General features: G+C 40.2%; 1 protein-coding gene across 13 annotated transcripts in view; it reads left to right on the top strand.

Moving 5' to 3' along the window:
• The window catches only part of TBCK (TBC1 domain containing kinase), a 95,251-nt gene that overhangs the window by 24,423 nt on the left and 53,424 nt on the right, over positions 1 to 17,404 (top strand). For 12 of the 13 annotated variants that reach the window (XR_006414533.1, XM_044428314.1, XM_044428317.1 and 9 more), the window contains 8 exons: positions 6,640 to 6,754; positions 7,216 to 7,289; positions 8,104 to 8,245; positions 9,452 to 9,512; positions 10,474 to 10,535; positions 11,504 to 11,565; positions 12,775 to 12,923; positions 16,244 to 16,382. Coding sequence is in view for 12 of the 13 variants with exons in the window: in XM_044428314.1 (XP_044284249.1) it covers positions 6,640 to 6,754; positions 7,216 to 7,289; positions 8,104 to 8,245; positions 9,452 to 9,512; positions 10,474 to 10,535; positions 11,504 to 11,565; positions 12,775 to 12,923; positions 16,244 to 16,382 (804 nt within the window). In the remaining variant the exon portion in view is untranslated. The remainder of the gene's footprint in view (positions 1 to 6,639; positions 6,755 to 7,215; positions 7,290 to 8,103; positions 8,246 to 9,451; positions 9,513 to 10,473; positions 10,536 to 11,503; positions 11,566 to 12,774; positions 12,924 to 16,243; positions 16,383 to 17,404) is intronic. The other variant, XM_044428318.1, reaches the window with a different exon arrangement.

Raw genomic sequence — 17,404 nt, 5'->3', positions numbered from 1 at the left:
CAGTTCCCTCAGTCTTGCCTCATACGGCATCCCCTGCAAACCGGCCACCAACCTTGTGGCCCTACGCTGCACTGACTCCAACCTGGCTATATCCTTCCTGTAATGACGCGCCCAAAACTGAGCACGATACTCCAGTTGCAGGCGCACCAGAGTCGTATAGAGTGGTAGTAATACCTCTCTCGATGTAGAAAGATGCATTATGATGTATTATTGCCATTGTGAAAATGAATAGGTCTGGAAGTCAGTTGCATCAGCATACATATTAAAATAAACTCTGCTGTCTGGAAGTGTTTTATTTCAAAAAGATGGAGTGAGTGCTTAACCACAGTTTCCTTGATAAAGTACTCCATTTTATGATGGCTAATAAAAATATTGAGGACAACTCTGCTGTATTTGCTTGTGGTGTATAATCAAATCAGGATGGGGACCAAACAACTAGGCTTACCCTGAATAATGTGGACCTGATAGAAATACACATGTTTTAATTATCAGTGTGTTCTGCAGTGGTGTAAATTGCTGGATGCTTAAGGTGTTAGACAAAGCATTTCTCTTGAAATGTGACAATACTGCATTCTAATAATGTACCAGTCTGCAGCCCAAATAAGGTAGCATGCAAGGAATGTTATTGTCAATTGCTCTCAGATATCCTTTTAGTGCTCAGTAGGAGATTTTAAAGTTAAGCGTCTTATTTTTAGTTTAAAGGTTGTTGATGCCCTTGACCTTTGGAAGAAATGTTTTGAAAGGGAATTGTACAATTTATTTTTGGATAATTTAGATGTGACATCTTTATTTAACATGCAAGTTTTTAATACTGCAAGTAGCAGCTGTGGGGTGTGTGCATAAGGGAGAAAGGAGCATGATAATGATCAATATTGGAGCAGATGGGGAGGGACAATTTTTACTCTCTCCTTCCCTGCTGCATACCTAAGGAAATTTGTTTCTCTTGATCTGTTTATTTGCACTCAGATGAAAGCCTCTGTTGGGGTAAATTCATTCTTTTAAAGGATACCTGTGGATTGCAAAGATTAATTTAGCATTTTTAGTTTAATCCCTGCACTGGATTGTGAAAGAGCTGGCATTTCTTAGATGTGAAAGAAACTCCAAGCATTGTTCCAAAAGCAACTTCCTGAAGAGTATGACTATGGTGGATTTTTATTTATTTTAGGGCAATGACAAGGGGAAAAATGGAGATGCAACTATCTTGGAAGAGTACCCTGTTTCCCTGAAAATAAGACCTAACCAGAAAATAAGCCCGAGCATGATTTATCTGGATTCTTCTAATATAAGCCATACCCCAAAAATAGGCCCTTGTTAAGATAATCAGCGAGACGGCCACATTTAGTGCATCCGTTGCAACACAATTCGGGGTTTGGAGAGTTATGACGATGTTCCAGAAGAAGATGGCCTGACTGTATTTGAATAAATGTAGATATTTGTACATGAATAAATGTAGATTTTTGTAAATAAAAATTAAGATACCAGCTGAAAATAAGCCCTAGTGTGTCTTTTGGAGCAAAAATTAATATAAGACCCGGTCTTATTTTCGGGGAAACACGGTAGTAATCCAGAGGTGAAGGGAAACCATTAGGATGGCTACGTATGCATTGCTTTAAAAAGATGAAATACATTGCCAGAAAAGGGGGGATGCAAATGAGGACATAGACTGGCATAGCATATGAATCTGCTCTGTGAATGTACTTTCAGGTACACACAGTCCCACATATGTACAATTATTCTGGAATAAAACCTGTTAAACTTGCAGTTGACTTCCTAGTAAACTGTTTTGGAATGGGTTACATAGACATGAAGTCTCCCATACTGAGGTGTTTTTAGTACACACTAGGAGATATCTGTACAATGTAGGAGCATTCTGCTTATGTTTGCAACTAGGTATATTTTGTAAAATTTATTTTCTGACTTGCAGGCTAGACTTAAATATTTTCGGTAGTATAAGACTGGCCAAATGAACAGACTGCCTTATCATATAGAATAGAATGGTCTCCTCATGCATATGCTAATACAGAGAGGAAACTGGCAAGGAAAGTCAAGCAGAGAAGTGGTAGCACTCGCCTGTGCAGAAAAAAGTGTGTGCATTCCAGGAATTCTTCTCCGTATTTACCTATGGATATTAAGGTCATTGTGTATATCTGTTACTGCATGAAAAAGAAAAAAACAAAAGCCACCACAGCTGTTCATTCACCAACACACCCTTTAAACTGCTTGTCATTTTGACTGTGGAAATAGCAGATTTGTGCAGTTTTTATAATTTTCCAGTGGTTGTCCATTGGTTGTGCTACCAAAAATGCACAGCCATAACTTGAGGTCTTGAATGATGTCTCTCTTAAAGTACAGAGTAGACATTAACAAAGCAAGGCTACCAATAGGTTAATTAGTTGCTTATCTCCTCATCTGACAGCTTTCAAACACTGAGTTAACAAGTGAAGCTGCAAAGGGGTCTTTGCTGAAAAAAATGGGGTATCATGTAGCTCAGCCTCTTCCCAGCAAGATCTGAGAGTTTCGAGGGCAAACTTGACCATTCTCAGTGTTTTCCGGCTTTTCCATCCATTCTGAAGACTGTGAAAAATGTGAATCACCCCATTTATGGAAGCACTACATTTTGGTTACTGTCAAAACTCAGGTTTTCTTCTGAATTGGGCTGATGTTGGGGGGGTTGACAGGGACATTTGCAACCATGACCCCCTCCCGGAAAAAAAAAAAAAAAACCCTGGAGGATCTTTCTGGGAAGAGGATGATCTGCATGCCACTGCAACAGTAGGTGCTCCAAAGAGAAGCTGCAGTGATCAGGAGATTGCCTCCCCTTTCTGGAATAGTTGGAGACTTGGAGAAATTTTGACATGCTCAGAGACACTGAGAAAGGATAGTTCAACACTTAAAATTGAGAGGATCACATTGCTAAATGGGAGGTATTGCATAACCCCACTTTTGGTGCCTCTTCTTTTGCCATGTTAACTGGTGTTTTTCAATTGATAATTTGGCAATTGGACTCTAGCAATTGTGTGCAAAGCATCCTGTATGCAGCCACAATGACGGGTATGTTTAGACATACAAGTATACTATTGTCTTAATTTGTATCTATTTACCAAGGTTTACTCTCCCTCGCAGCAATACAGTTCTACATGAGATATCCCAAGGCACAAGTCCCTCAAAAATGAAGAAAGCAGGAACTTTGTTCCTTCCCATGGTGACTTTTGGTCTCAAAACTTGTCCAGGCTTCAGTTCTTGTAGCTTTGCTTTACTTTTACTTGATAACTGCATTTTGCACTGATAGTATGATTAAGTGCTGAGCAATTTTTGCAGCTGTCTTTTGCATCTACCCCTCCCCCTTTCTAATTTTTCCACCATATCTAGCTTCCCGTCTTCCATTGCCTAAGGTGCTGAATCTGTTCTTATTGTAACTTCCACTTGTGCAGGAAGAATTCATTCACTCTGCATTTTGGAGAGATTAGCCCTTCTTTGCAGCCTCCAAATGACCATAATACATAGTTCAGATATTATGAACATTTACCATGGTCTGAAGACTTCCTTGAAAATAACAATCTTACTTTCCCTCTTAGCTGATAATCACTCCAGGCAGAGGCCAGCTCTTGGCAAGCAGGAGATCAATACATGGCCTGAAGTGCTCAGAGGGCTAGGAGTGAAGATACTTCTTCCTTCCAGGAACTTTTCTTGTGTGCAAAAAAACAGCTGTCCTTGCAGGCTGCTCACAGCAGGACCTGGGCTTTATAGCTCCAGTACTGCAGCAGCTGTTAGCTTTGGAGGCAGAGGAGGATTTACACTTTACAGCAGGTGTTGGGAAACTGGCCCTCCAAACTTTCTTAAACTCCATCTCCCATCAGGCCCAGCCCAGACCAGTGGTCAAGGGCTGTGGTCTAGCAACACTGTGGAGGTTCGCAGGTTCTCCTGCCTTGCTTTAAAGGCAGCCTGCATTCCACTTCATAAACTGGTGGTGCTGTTTTAATATGATTTTTGAAAAGATCTAGCAAAATAGGGCAGGTGGAAGGAACAGATTGCAAAGTTGTGTATTGAAAGAGGTATGTTTCTACCTTTCAGCACAGGTAGAAGGATGCTACAGTAAGGTGCTCTGGGTTTGCAAAATAGTCTCTTCAGTCCCTTGTATTTGTAGCAAAAAGGATTAGCAGAGGACAAGAAATATGCTTCTATGAGACCCAAGGGGAGTCATTTTCAGTCAGTGTATAGTGTTCTGGATGTGATGGATGGTTAGTGTCACTTTCCTGTATTTCTTGTCTTCTGGCCCCTGCCACCATTAGGGATGTGTCCTTGCATGTGTGCTCTTAGACAAAAGATGTGAGCTAGCTATTGATATGATTTTCAAATGGTCAGCACCAGTTTAGAGAAAAACTAAAAATCATTAGATTTTCCAAACAGTTGAGGATTCTTATCAAGGAAGATGAAAACAAATTATCTTCCTGAAGAAGTTTTGGGAAAGGGTGAGGGGTTTTTTAAGCGCCACTCCATGCTATTTCATATTTAATCTCCCACTCTCCAGCTGGATTCTACATTCAGGTTTTTTGGCTTCTTATAAGTACTGCCTGTAGTAGCATTTTCTTTGGGAGAACAGGATGGAATTTTACCCTTTATTGCATATAGACAATGGGTGTCAGTGTGAACACAGAAGGATGATAAAAAGTTTTTAAGGCGCTCACATCTAGTAAATGTCCATTGACGTATATGGGCAATTCATTCCACAAGTAATATGATTTTTGGCTTGCATACAAACTACAGACATCTCTGCATTCAATTAGAGTTGTTTCAAGTTTTGGAGTCTTCTGCAAACTGAACAGTTTGACATTTTTTAAAAACGGAAACTTCAGAGTCGTCTTGTCTGCTTATGTCATCCTTAGATTCTTCCCACTAATTACTGATAGACTTCTCAATTTAAGTACTCAAATAGAGTTGAACAATATAAAAATGTTGATTTCCACCCCACCACCTGTAAAAATAATAGCAAAAGGTAGGGTCACCTGTCCATGAATCTCATCTTTGCAAACTTGATGGAAGTGATAGGATTGCTTTCCCAACAGCACCAGGAAATCCTCACCTAATGGATCCATTACATGGTTTATTTGACCAGTTAAAACGTAGTGGCTATAATTTAAACTGAGGAATCTAGTTGGCTGTGTATACGGCTTAACCATCTATTTGCTTCACAAAACTTCCTTGTTTTGAACACTGTCTTCTGTGGTGATTAGATATGCAGAGGGGGCCCTCTAGTGTCTCGATAAAATATGACTTCTGACAAGCACATTTCATCAATTCTGGAAATCAGAATGAAATACTTGGTGTCTGTAATAATGCCTTCACCACTGAGCTGAGGGACCTGAAACTTATCTACTCCCACTCCATGCCAGTGAAGAAGCTCTGTAGCTACTGCATCCCCCATAATGTAGTCATCCTGCTCATGGTTATATACCTGTAATAAAGGAGAATCCTCCACCATCTAAGGATAATTGCCCCACTGTCAAAACAGCTAGATCTGTCAGAAATTTCTTCTATAACTGACAACTAGCTTATCCTATAACTGCAATTCTTTGGTTCCTATCCTAATCTGTGGAGCAACAGAAAAAAATGCTTCATTGTCTAGGTGACAGCCCTTTGAGGAAGGTGATCATTTTACCTGTAATATTCTCTTACCTGTATTTGCTTGTAGTTATTCTGTTTCATTTGCTTGGTTACTATCCTGTATAGATGATTCCCAGCTTGGTGCCCTCCAGATAGACAGCAAGTTCTATCATTCCTGACCACTGGCTATGCCAGCTTGGACTAATGAGAGTTGATATGAAAATATCTGGAGCTTATGAGTTTGGAGAAGGTTGCTTCTATGCTCTCTGGACTCATAAGGTTTGAGAAAACATGCCTAGAATCATGCTATTAGGTGCCACTCCAATGGGCTTTAGAAGAAAAAAACTTTGATAAAGGCTGGGAGAGCTATGCAGCAGTCTTGCAAATAGGCTGCCACTAAGAAACCCCTCCTCATTGATGCTACCCTGCAGTCCTCCCTGAAGTTTACAGGGTGTTGTATCTGTCCTGTCTGCCTGCTTTGAGTAGTAAAAGCGTTGTATTTCATGAAACCATTGTGATGTAGTGGCTAGAGCGTTGAACTAGGACTCAGGATATCTAGATTCTAGTTCTCACTCACCATGAAGATCACTGGGCAACTTTGGGCCAGTAATTTATTCTCAGCCTAACCTAGCTCACAGGGTGAATATGTTGCTGTGAATATGAAAATGGAGTGGAGCCAGACTATGTAATCTGCCTTGGATTTCTCATAAGTAAAAAACATATAACAGAAATGTAATAGTAAATAGATACCAAATGGATATCAGTTTATATGGATTTGTCTTTGCAATTTTTTTAGTGTGCATTTATAGCATTCACTAGGCTGCTGTGAATTAGGAGGGGAGAAAGAATAAGTCTGTCAGATCTTGTATCAGTAAAATAAATTGATTCAATTCATGTTATTTAGTATTTCATTCATTCAGAGAGTAAAGGCCCTTTAAGTTTTGAATGCTCCTAGAGGATAATATAGTGCTGTAAACAGATGATACAGTTTTAAGGGGGGATAAGAACTCAAGTTGTATTCTTAATATTTCCTTGCAGCTCATTCAGGATTTTATGTATTGCCTTTGAAGTTTTGCAAGGCTTGGCATATATGAACAAGCATGGAATAGTCCACCGGGCTCTCTCACCTCACAACATCCTCATGGATCAAGAAGTAAGGTTGCAGGAACATATGTTTAGATTCTCAGTCCACACACATTTTTTCTCTAAATAATAATTCCCTTTGAATTAATTTGTGGTAAATCTTTCTTATATGTGAAGCATTGTACTAATACTACAAAATGGATAAAATTACAATTTGTTGCATTCACATTTTTCCTAAACTTTGCCAAAGTTTGTATGATGCTATTTTCCATGAGTAAAAAAAAAGCTTGTCTGCCACTACCTGTATTGAAGAATGCCAACAACATAAGCCCCATTCCCAAAACATTGGTATGTGACAATAGTGGCCATAATTGGTGGTCACAGGACAGTAGAAATTGCTTCTAACAGATGTTGGCCATAAACAATTGGGACCTGTTAATGTGGTTGGCTTTTGATTTTGTTTCACATGTAATCTACAGGGTAGAAAATGTCATTCTCTAACTAATGGGTTCTTTTTTCTCTTTTTAACAGGGGCATATTAAATTGGCTAAGTTTGGCCTTTACTACATGACAGCTTATGGTGCTGATGTTGATTTTCCTATAGGGTAAGTTATATGTTATAAAATGCTAGTTATCCTATACTTTGTAAACTTTCAAAGAATAATTCCTTGTATCTGGCAGAAATTAATTCTCAAGATTTTTTTCAATATTCAAGAAGTGTCAGCTGTTTTGTTTCAGAGCTGCCTGATTGCCATGGGAAACCTAAAGCCTGACATTTAATAAATAGCATTAAAATAGTGATACGTTGGATTCAGCAATGTAATTGTACCAGTGAAACATACACTGCTGACAAAATAGAAATCCCCTACCCTCTGCCACAACCTATCCTATAGTGTTGAACAAGAAAATGAAAAGGCAATTTCCACAATAAAAACTAACACAAATTATAAAAAGTAGTCTCTTTTTTTGTCTTTTCAAATAGAGCCAGTGTGGTGTAGTGGTTAAGAGCATGGCCTGGGACTCAGGCGATCTGGGTTCGAGTCTCCGCTCAGCCATGGAGCCAACTGGGTGACTTTGGGCCAGTCACAGACTCTCAGCCCAACCTACCTCACAGGGTTGTTGTTGTGGGGATAAGATGGAGGAGGAGAATGATGTCACCTGCCTTGAGCCCTTTGTAGGAAAAAGGCAGGATATAAATCGAAAAATAAAAAAATAATAAATAAGCTCTTTTCAAGCTAGCATGGATCTCTCCCCACCCCCATGTGTGTGTGTGTTATGTAAAAGTAGTGGTATTTCACCCCAACAGGATATCTCCAAATTATTTTCTCTAAAAGATGATACATGGTTTCATGAGATTGCTTTTCAGTGTATCCTACATGTCTCTTGAAATATGTTACTGCTTTAATTAAATTGTTATAGGTACCCATCATACCTGGCACCAGAAGTAATTGCACAGGGAATTATCAAATGTGGTGATCATATGCAAAGTGAAAAGCCACTCCCTTCAGGCCCTAAATCAGATGTGTGGTCCCTTGGTATCATATTGTTTGAGCTTTGTGTGGTATGTAACTTACATGGTTTATGTACTTGGATTATTGGATTTTTCTTTTCACTCCATATGTCTCCAAGTCATCTTCTTAAGAGACTCTGGCTATAGGGATTGGGCGCACTGCAGAGCAGCCTCAGAAGGCTATGGGAATAGCTTCTGATTCAGAAGAGTGGGGAGTAGAGACTGAAGAACCAAGGAAAAAAGAAATAGAGATCAAGGAAGGGGGAGGAGAGGGTCAAGCTGACCTTGAAAGCATGGGAAGCCTCTGAAGAGGAGGACATGGGCATGGCAGATCCAAGCGTAAGATGTCAGTTAAGGAGGGAAGACCACCAAGGAGGAATGAGATGTTCCAAGCGGTTGGTTCTGAGTGGGTGGTTTGATTTTGGGGATTGCAGTTACTGGGAAAAGAGATTGTTAGCTAATTCTGAATAGTCTGAAATCAACTTTCAGTGAAGTTATATTGCATTAAATGAGATGATACTGTAGAAAGCTAGCATAGCTTTTTTTCTTTTTCTTTTATTATATTTGCTTGCTTGTAGTTTGCCATAACAGAGCCTGTTGATTAGAGCAAGATTCCTGTGCTTAGCTCCAAAGTAGGGAGGTTACCATGACAATGACGGCAAATTTCAGTTAGTAATCACATTAATCTTATTACAGAGGCATGCGGGGGCTAAAAGATAAAATACTATAATGTAAACAGGAAAGATTTTGGAGAAAGACAGTGTTGAATGGATCTTCGTCTCTTGAGAAGTAGAATTATGACTATTGGTTGCCTCTGACTATATAGTAGCAATTACCTTCAAAAGGTTTACCTTTGGCTTCAGGATGATGCCCTTGATGAAGCTGAAGCTTATTTGCTTTTTCATTGCTCCAAATGCAGCAATCCTAGCAGTTAACTTGACCACTATTGGAGAAAACAAACTATTTTAAATATCATCTGCTATCATGCAAATTTTTATTTTTTTACATCACTTCAACTGTTGACACTTTAACCACTTCTTTCAAGGTCAGATGTTGATGAATATTCTACCTAGTGACTTGGAAGCAGGCACAGCAGTTTTAAATTGACATATATATGTTACTTAGGTCAGCAGAAGTGATGATGTAAAACAAAACAATTCCCAGGGATTTCCCTGTTGGTACAAGATTTAAGAGCATGCAATAGCCACACATTTCATAAAGATTCTTCATTAATCACATTCCTTTCTGTTCCTTTAGGGCAGAAAACTGTTCCAGAGTTTGGATATAGCTGAAAGACTAAAACTTATACTTAATCTTGGTGAGTAATGTAAATATAATTGTGGCACATGAAGACTTAATATAATCCCAGATGAAGCCAAGGTCATAATACTGATTGGGGGTTGCATTGTTTTTGTGCATGTGAAGGTTGGAAAGTTAAAGCTACTTTAAACCAGTGCTATCTGAAACTGCAGAGCAGCATAGGTAATTACAGTACTGCATGTGAATGCTGAAACTAGAAGAGGATTTTAATAGTTGCTTATCATGCTGTCTTGTTTACCTCCTGGCCCTCCTGGTCTCCCAGTCTGGTCCTCTGGGGTTCCATGCATGGCCACATCTTCTCCTGGCCTCACCACTTTGTCCTCTCTGCAAATCATTTGGTAGTTTTCTGGCTTTCACCCATTTTGATCCCATTCAGAAAGATTGAAATGCCTCTCCCAAGTCTTAGTTACGGGCACTAAGAGCCTTATTCTAAATCATGCAGACATGTTTGGCCTTGATCCTTTTGCCTTTGGTTCAGCCAACCCAAGAGTTTCTCCAAAATGTAACACTCAGGCTGAAAGAAATTAATCATCCCTGTTTTAAAGGCACCAAACAAATGTCAAGTCTGACCATGATACTTGTCTCCACTGTGTATCTTTTTTTAAATAAGGAAGTTGGTGAGCTCGTGGAAGCAACAGAGACTTGTGCACATCTGGAGCAGAGCAGCTTGGGTCCCTTGGTCTAGATGTCCCCCCAACCCCCCAGAGCAGATTTTCAGGGGCAAACCTCGCTGCAGGCAAAAATGAGAAGGAATCAGTAAAAATCGTCTTCTGCCCACAGGATCATCCAATTTGTGGAGTTCCATTCTGCACAGCTCTGGATCTATCTAAACCCCTGTTCTTGACCATATGAAAATGTCACACTATTTTTTGTGTATAGAGTCTGGTGGCAAATTTCACTAAGAAAGTGAAAGATGTCTGATTTCTTTTTGACAACATTTGTTCTCCCTACCTTAACAGGATGTGTGGATGATATCATAACCGTACTAGCTGAGGAACATGGTTGTCTGGATATTATCAAGGTCAGTGCATTTATATTTCCCCATATTATATAAATGTTCTAGAATGCAGTGGGCCCAATTTAGGCATTTGCAATGGGTCTGATGGAAGTGGATTCTTCATTTCCTAGTGCAACCTTTCCAGATCCCTCCCCTGAATGCTACACAGAGGGGCAGGTGACTCTGCTGAACTGGTTGGCTGAGGGGAAAGGAAAAAGATGGAAGCACCTGCTGTTCTACCCACACAATATGCCTCTGCCTCCCTCTGAGCACAGGTTGATGCTGGTGGTCACTAATTTTAATTATATACTGCCTAATAGCTGAGGTTTTCTGAGTGGTTTACAACTGTATATAAAAAAAATACAATAAAATGCCACAAAGTTGTCCTACATTTTATGTTGCAGTTTTGGGTGGCTGAAGGAATTGCTGTGGGGTTAGAGAGCATGGGAATGTCCCAACCCCCCCCCCCCACCCCTGTTGCATGTTTTTAGGCTTAATATTGCAGGCTCAGTTTATCTGGGACTGCCCAACCCAGAACAGGAATTAATTAAATTCTAGTGGATTTTCAAAGCAGGGCCTGAACAGAAGGCCTTTCTTTCCAATAAGTGTTGAACTGATGTATTGCAATGAGTCTGGCAAACAGTCTGCAAAAACATGTAGCAACACTTTGTTGATGAAGATACTGATGACTGCAAGCATTTAGGTTGATGTTCTTTGAAGTCATTCTATTAATGACTATTCATCACTGTTTGACAAATGAAATGCCTCCTTCTTCTTTGCCAGAACTGGCATGTAAGAAAAATCCTTTGCAGTATGTAACAAATTTTATCCATGCCCAAAAAACATGCCTTCTCTGTTTTAGTTGCCTGGAATTCAAACAGAAACAAAGTTCTTTGCTTCACTTTTACTCAAAATGCTCGTTCCTTACATGCTGTACTCAGTCTATTATATATGAAAACACTGACTATGTTACTTATATTTTTATGTACTAGGAAGTTTCTGAAAACACTTTAGCTTTACTGAAAAAGTGTCTTACATTCCAGCCTTCCAAGCGGTGAGTGTACACTGACGATACAATGAGCAAGTATGTTTGGCAAAGGAAATATAATTGTTAAGCTACAGTGGTACATTCCTGTTTCCCTGGAAAAAAAGACAGCCGGGTGTGTTGATCTGATCTCTGCTAGCTGTTCATCTATGAGTTATACACACATCTATTAACAGACCACAGCTCAATTATGTATATGTACAGATGTATGATCCTCTTTAGTGTTGAATGCTAGCACATCTGTCAGGCATGCATTTAGCCCCTACTTAGGGCATTTTCCGATTTACACAGAGATCAATCCAGGCCTGCCACAAGTGTGCCCCAGATTGCTGGCAAGCTTATTTATATGATATGTACATGCCATCACTCTTTGTATGTATAGAAGTAATCTATCTCGAGAGGGCCCAGCTCTCACATGTTACAATCTGCTCATAGATTCATCACATTGTGAGGAGGAGGCAGATGACTTTGCAGGTTCAGAGTTACTTAATGATGATGCTCAGACAGAGCATGAGAAAAGGAGTGGGGGGACTTTTCAGAACTGGTGAGGGAACAAATTGAAAGAGAGTTCCTTGATCCAGTCAGGAAACCACAGGCGAAATAAGCAGGCCAATTAAGAAATATCTGGCATTCCCACGGTCAAGTGAGACTGCATCTCATCTGATTTGCCCACAGTTGCTAGGGTCCAATTGCCAAGTTATCAGTTGAAAAACACCACTAAAGAGTGAATAGTTATCAAACGAAAATGTAAAATGTCTTCCCCTGAACTGGAAGAATGAGTTTATGTAGGCAAAGTTTACAGTGCTGAAATACAAATGCAGGGCTTATAAAATGTACCAGAACGGTGTTCCGGCACCTTTTTTGACGGATTTTTCCAAGTGATTGTGAATCGCCCTGTTGGGCGTAGCAGATCAGCGGCAGAAATTATTAACATAGTGCCTGCGGGCTGTCTGTGTGTCTGCGCTGATTGTGAGGGCTCTGCTCAGCTTGGGATAGGTTGTGTGGTCACGTGCTGACTCAGCCAGCGGCGAGCATTGTGTAAAAGTGTGACCCCAAGACGTGAGTTCCGGCACCTTTTTTTTTTTTTTTTTTTACAAAAAAAGCACTGCACAAATGTGTATCTATATTTTATATTTGGATTTTTAAAAAATAGATTTTCAGCTGTTCGTTTTGAAGAGATGTGAAAATGTTTTTCTCCTCCTGCTTTTTTTACTCAAGGCCTACTCCTGACAAGTTACTGAATGACCCAGTCTTCAGTGAAATCTCATCTTTGTACCCAACCTTCCACAAACCAGTTGGCCTTTTCTCTCCCACTCTAAGATGTGCTAACTTAACGCTTCCTGAAGATATTAGTCAGCTGCTTAAAGGTAACTGGAGGAGCAACTATCTATTTGTGCATGCATACACAAACACATTCAATTTGTGGTGGTTTTCTGATTGTTGAAAATGATCATATGTCTGGTTACTAGGGGAAGGGTTGGAAGAGAAGTTAAGACTTGGAAGGAAAGTTATGTGGTATTTATAATGGGTCAAATTCAGCCCTGGCAGTAAAAGAAATTTCCTGTCCTCACGAAGGGTTGGGATACTTTCAAACAGCTTTGTGGGAAATGTGTAAGGAAGAAGACAATCTGAAGTCCCATTGCTCATGCTGAGGTCTTTTCACACATCCTTATATTCAGGCTTATTTTGCTTCAGGTATACGAATCCAAACCACAACTGGATCCCCCCAGATGTTTTAGACTACAAATTTCCATCTCTCATGACCACTGGCCACTCTGGCTGGGGCAGTTGCATTCCAAAGCATCTGGAGAGATCTAGACTGAGTACAGCTGAGAAATCTGTAAGAGAAGGCAGTCTTAGGATCCCCCATGTTGCAGGTGGGCTGGGGATGCTGAAGGAGAAAGAGCATTGTTTGCCCAAAGCCTCAGAGCAATGAGTGAATGACAGCTGCCTTCTTTGAGACAGAGGTCACTCTTATTTTGAGAACAACCTCTTGGGTGTGTTAAAAGTGCAAGCAGTAAACCTGCTGGCTGTGCGGGTCAGCAGGCATTTGGGAAGGCTCCCTGCTACAAGGAGGCCCAGACATGTGGTAGCTCTTGCTGTGTAGCCAGGAGTGGCATCCCCTTGCTGCAGAGACTGGCATCTGCTAGCTGATACCCTCCAAATCCTCTGGGAATGCAACTCTCCTCATTGCTGGGAGCTGCAGGCCAAAGACTAGACCCCCTTCTGTGAGCCTTTTGGGCTGTCCTGTCGTATTTGGGTATAGAGCCTACATGGGACTGTGTGGCTGTGTTTCTTGAACTGTACCGATCGGTAACTGGGCTTTATCTGGGGGGATTATAACTATACGTTACTGATATTATGCATTGTATTATGTGTTATATTGTAATATGTATTGCATGACATATTATATAATTGTGCTAAGGTTTGTTTTGATATTGTATTGCTTAATTGTATTTGTTTGGAATATGGTTTGGATTTTAGTTATTGTTTTGTTTTATTGTAAGCCGCCCAGAGAGTCTGATGGGCTATGAGGTGGCATACCAATGTAATAAAGGAAATGAAATGAAATGCTCCAGCCATTTCAAGACACTGTATGTGAAAATAGTCCCTCTTTACTCATATAGGAGCCCTGTGAGGCAGTTCAGTCCAGACAAAGAATTTGTCGAGTTCATCGTGCAATATATTACCAGGAAAAGCAGATCCTCTAGTCCCCAGACAAGATCCTGGGAGCCATGGCAGTCTTCAGTTTCCCAGGACCCTGTGCTCCGAGCTGGGTGTCCATGGTCAGATCTCCTCCCCTGGACCTTGCAGCCTCTCCAAGGTCACGCTTATGATCTTGGAGAAGGGGTAAAGGAGGTGATGATGGGAGAAGAAATGGCAGGAGAGCAAGGCTGTCGGAGTATCCTGCTGACACCGTAGCCCCTTCAGCTCTCTAGCAGGCATGCAGGGCAGGAGGAGCAGGCAGCAAAGACTGCCAATGCACTCTTACCACTTCACACAGGCCTAACCCTCTGAGATCAGAAGCTTACAGCCATAATATTGTAGCTACAGTGTTCTCAAATTTTGGGAAAGTGTCATGATATCCATTTGAAATTGACTCTCTCTAAAAAGATTTCCTTTTTGAATCCTGATAAGTGTGGTTGGCAGCGTTCTTTGGACTATTCTCATGTACTCACATAACCATTCTGCCTACTGGTGTGCTGATGAAGAGCCTCAGCTGTAGATCTTAATAAAAAGGCCTAAATCTGTACCATGTCATTATTTCAGAGTGAGGCAGAGAGTTCAGCTGATTATTTTGAAATTAGTACTTTATTAGAAGGCTCATTTTAATTTATTTACTGAATTCCTGAATCACCAATTAGCCAAGATGGCTTTCCAGGTGGCTTACAAAGTAAAATATCAAAATATACAGTAAACAGTAATGTTAAATCTACATACACACTAAACAGTAAAATAACAGCTACATGCAATGAAAACCTCAGAATAAGGAAGCACAGCAGTCAGCATTAATTCAGAGCTACAGAAGCACTAAAATACAGCAGAAATTCAAAGGATCAGAAATGAGGCATTTGTTATTAAGCTGATTGGAGTTGGTGCGAGACTGTTTGGCTATCACAGAAAGCCAAAAGGAGCCATAGATCCATAGAGCCACAGGTTCAGTTCCTGACATGTCCAAGTAAAAGAATTGCAGGTATCTGGCCTAGGGAGAGCCTTTGCTTGGGTCTCCCCCTACCAGTTTGCTTCCCAGAATTTCCCCCTAACCTTGAAACTGTACGGTTCTTAATGCTCACTAGCTTATCTGTGGGTTCATTAGCCTTGGCATTTCAGCTGTCAATTCCAGTATTTAAAATGCAGCATCAGGTTTATTAGAAAAGCTGAAAGATTAAAATATCTGAGAATCTGAGAATTAAAATATCTGAGAAATATCTGATATCTGATTAAAATATCTGAGAAGATAAAAGGGTCTTCACCTGGAACCAAAAAGAGTACAATATAGGCACCAGGCAAGACTTTGGAAAGTTCATTCCATAACCAAGGTGCTACAACAGAAAAGGATCTCTTCTTACTAGCCACCCACTTCACTACTTTGGCAGTGAAGGACCTTTGAAGAGGATCTGGGCAGATGTATGCTCTTTCAGGTAACCTGTTCCCAGCTCCCATCATCCATGAACATTGGCCATGTTGGCTGATGAGAGAGGCAATCCAAATATCTGGTGGGTACTGCATTAGGACTGCCTTAAGCTAGAAATTGGTAGATATTAAAAATGGAACAAGCATAGTTATTTTGGAGGCAGTCTGTACATATGGTACATTCTGTTCTGTACTGCTACTGCATCCCATTAAATGGAAGATGAGAACATATTTTACATAATGAATAAAGCATTTAATGTTTCCCTTGTGTATTTACTGCATTTCCCCTTTTTTGCTATCAAATCAAGATGGAAACATTCTGTCTCTGTTTTTCCTCCTCATTCCAGAACAACCCCATAGTTTGTCCAGCTGCCTTCATCTTCCCAGGGATTTTTCTTCTAGTGCTTCCAAAGGGAAGATCATTTATCTTTAATAACATGGTGGGAGGGATTGTTCCTCTTCTCTTTCTAGCACATATATACAAAATGTTGGGGAAAATCTTAAAGGTTTCTGGAAAGTTCATAATATTGTCTTTTTTGGCTTCTGTTAATAGAGGAAAACTCTGATTACCTCGCAGAAAGGTCGATTGAAGAAGTTTATTATCTCTGGTGCTTGGCTGGGGGAGACTTGGAGAAAGAACTTGTCAACAAGGAAATCATTCATTCAAAACCACCTATCTGCACTCTTCCTGTGTAAGAAATATGGGAAAGAATAACTCTGTTTTGGGGAATAGAATCATGAAGAAAACAGTTAAATGCTAAGATGAAGTGAAACTTGTTCTTAAAGAGGAAAATGCTCAGCCTGAAAAACAGCTGCATTGTTGAGCCTGTGCAGTCAATACTATGCTTAGTTCTTGTTTGAAATTGCAAAATCTTAATCTGCTAGTATGAACATAACATCCATCAGGAAATGTGTGTGTCCTCAAAGATGAGCATCTAATGACTTATGTAAGTAAATGTATTTCATAGTTACGTCTTGATTCTTTGCAACAGCCTTTCCCTACCCTGATGTCCCCCAGAAGTTTTGTTCTTAACTCTTATTAGTCCACATCATCAGTCGTCAGGAATGATGGGAATTATAGTGTAAAAACATCTGGAGGGTACCAGATTAGGAAATGAACCTCAGCAAGGAAGGAAACAGACATTGTAAGGAAGGAACCAGTAGATTTTCAGATGAGAGAAAAATTGGACCCATTTGAGATTAAGACCCGGTGAGTTAGTCCATATTATGTATGCATATAATTAGGATTCATTGAGTTTGAGGATTTGCTAAACTGTGATACTCCCACTATGCCAGTTTCTTCTTTTCCAAGCAGTTTCTTGCAACTCTAAAGACAGCCTACCAAAACATTTTGAAAATGACAACAAAGTAGGGTTTTTTCAGAAAAGGACGGATTGATTCAAATGTGTTTCTTTTATTTACCCTATTTATATTCAGTTTCCTGTATCCAAAAGCTTTCAGAACAGCTTGCAACTAAGTATTCTTCCAAGTGTGGGGGTGGGAGGAGATCAAAGCCGACCAAAACTGCTACATCTTTAAAAATCTAATAAAAATACAGTTACAGAGTGATCCAGTGGCCCATAAACATTGTCTGAGAAGTTGTAAGATGTGTCAGGCTCTCATATATAAGGTCAAGACTGTAGTTCAACCTTGGACTTAGGGATTGGAGTTCAGACTCCTACCCTCTGACAGCGGGCACTGAACATTACAGAAC

Source organism: Varanus komodoensis, unplaced genomic scaffold (assembly GCF_004798865.1).
Source record: "Varanus komodoensis strain SLA01 unplaced genomic scaffold, ASM479886v1 scaffold2, whole genome shotgun sequence".
Classification (NCBI taxonomy): Eukaryota; Metazoa; Chordata; class Lepidosauria; order Squamata; family Varanidae; genus Varanus; species Varanus komodoensis.
This window is presented reverse-complemented; position numbering and strand designations above follow the sequence as displayed.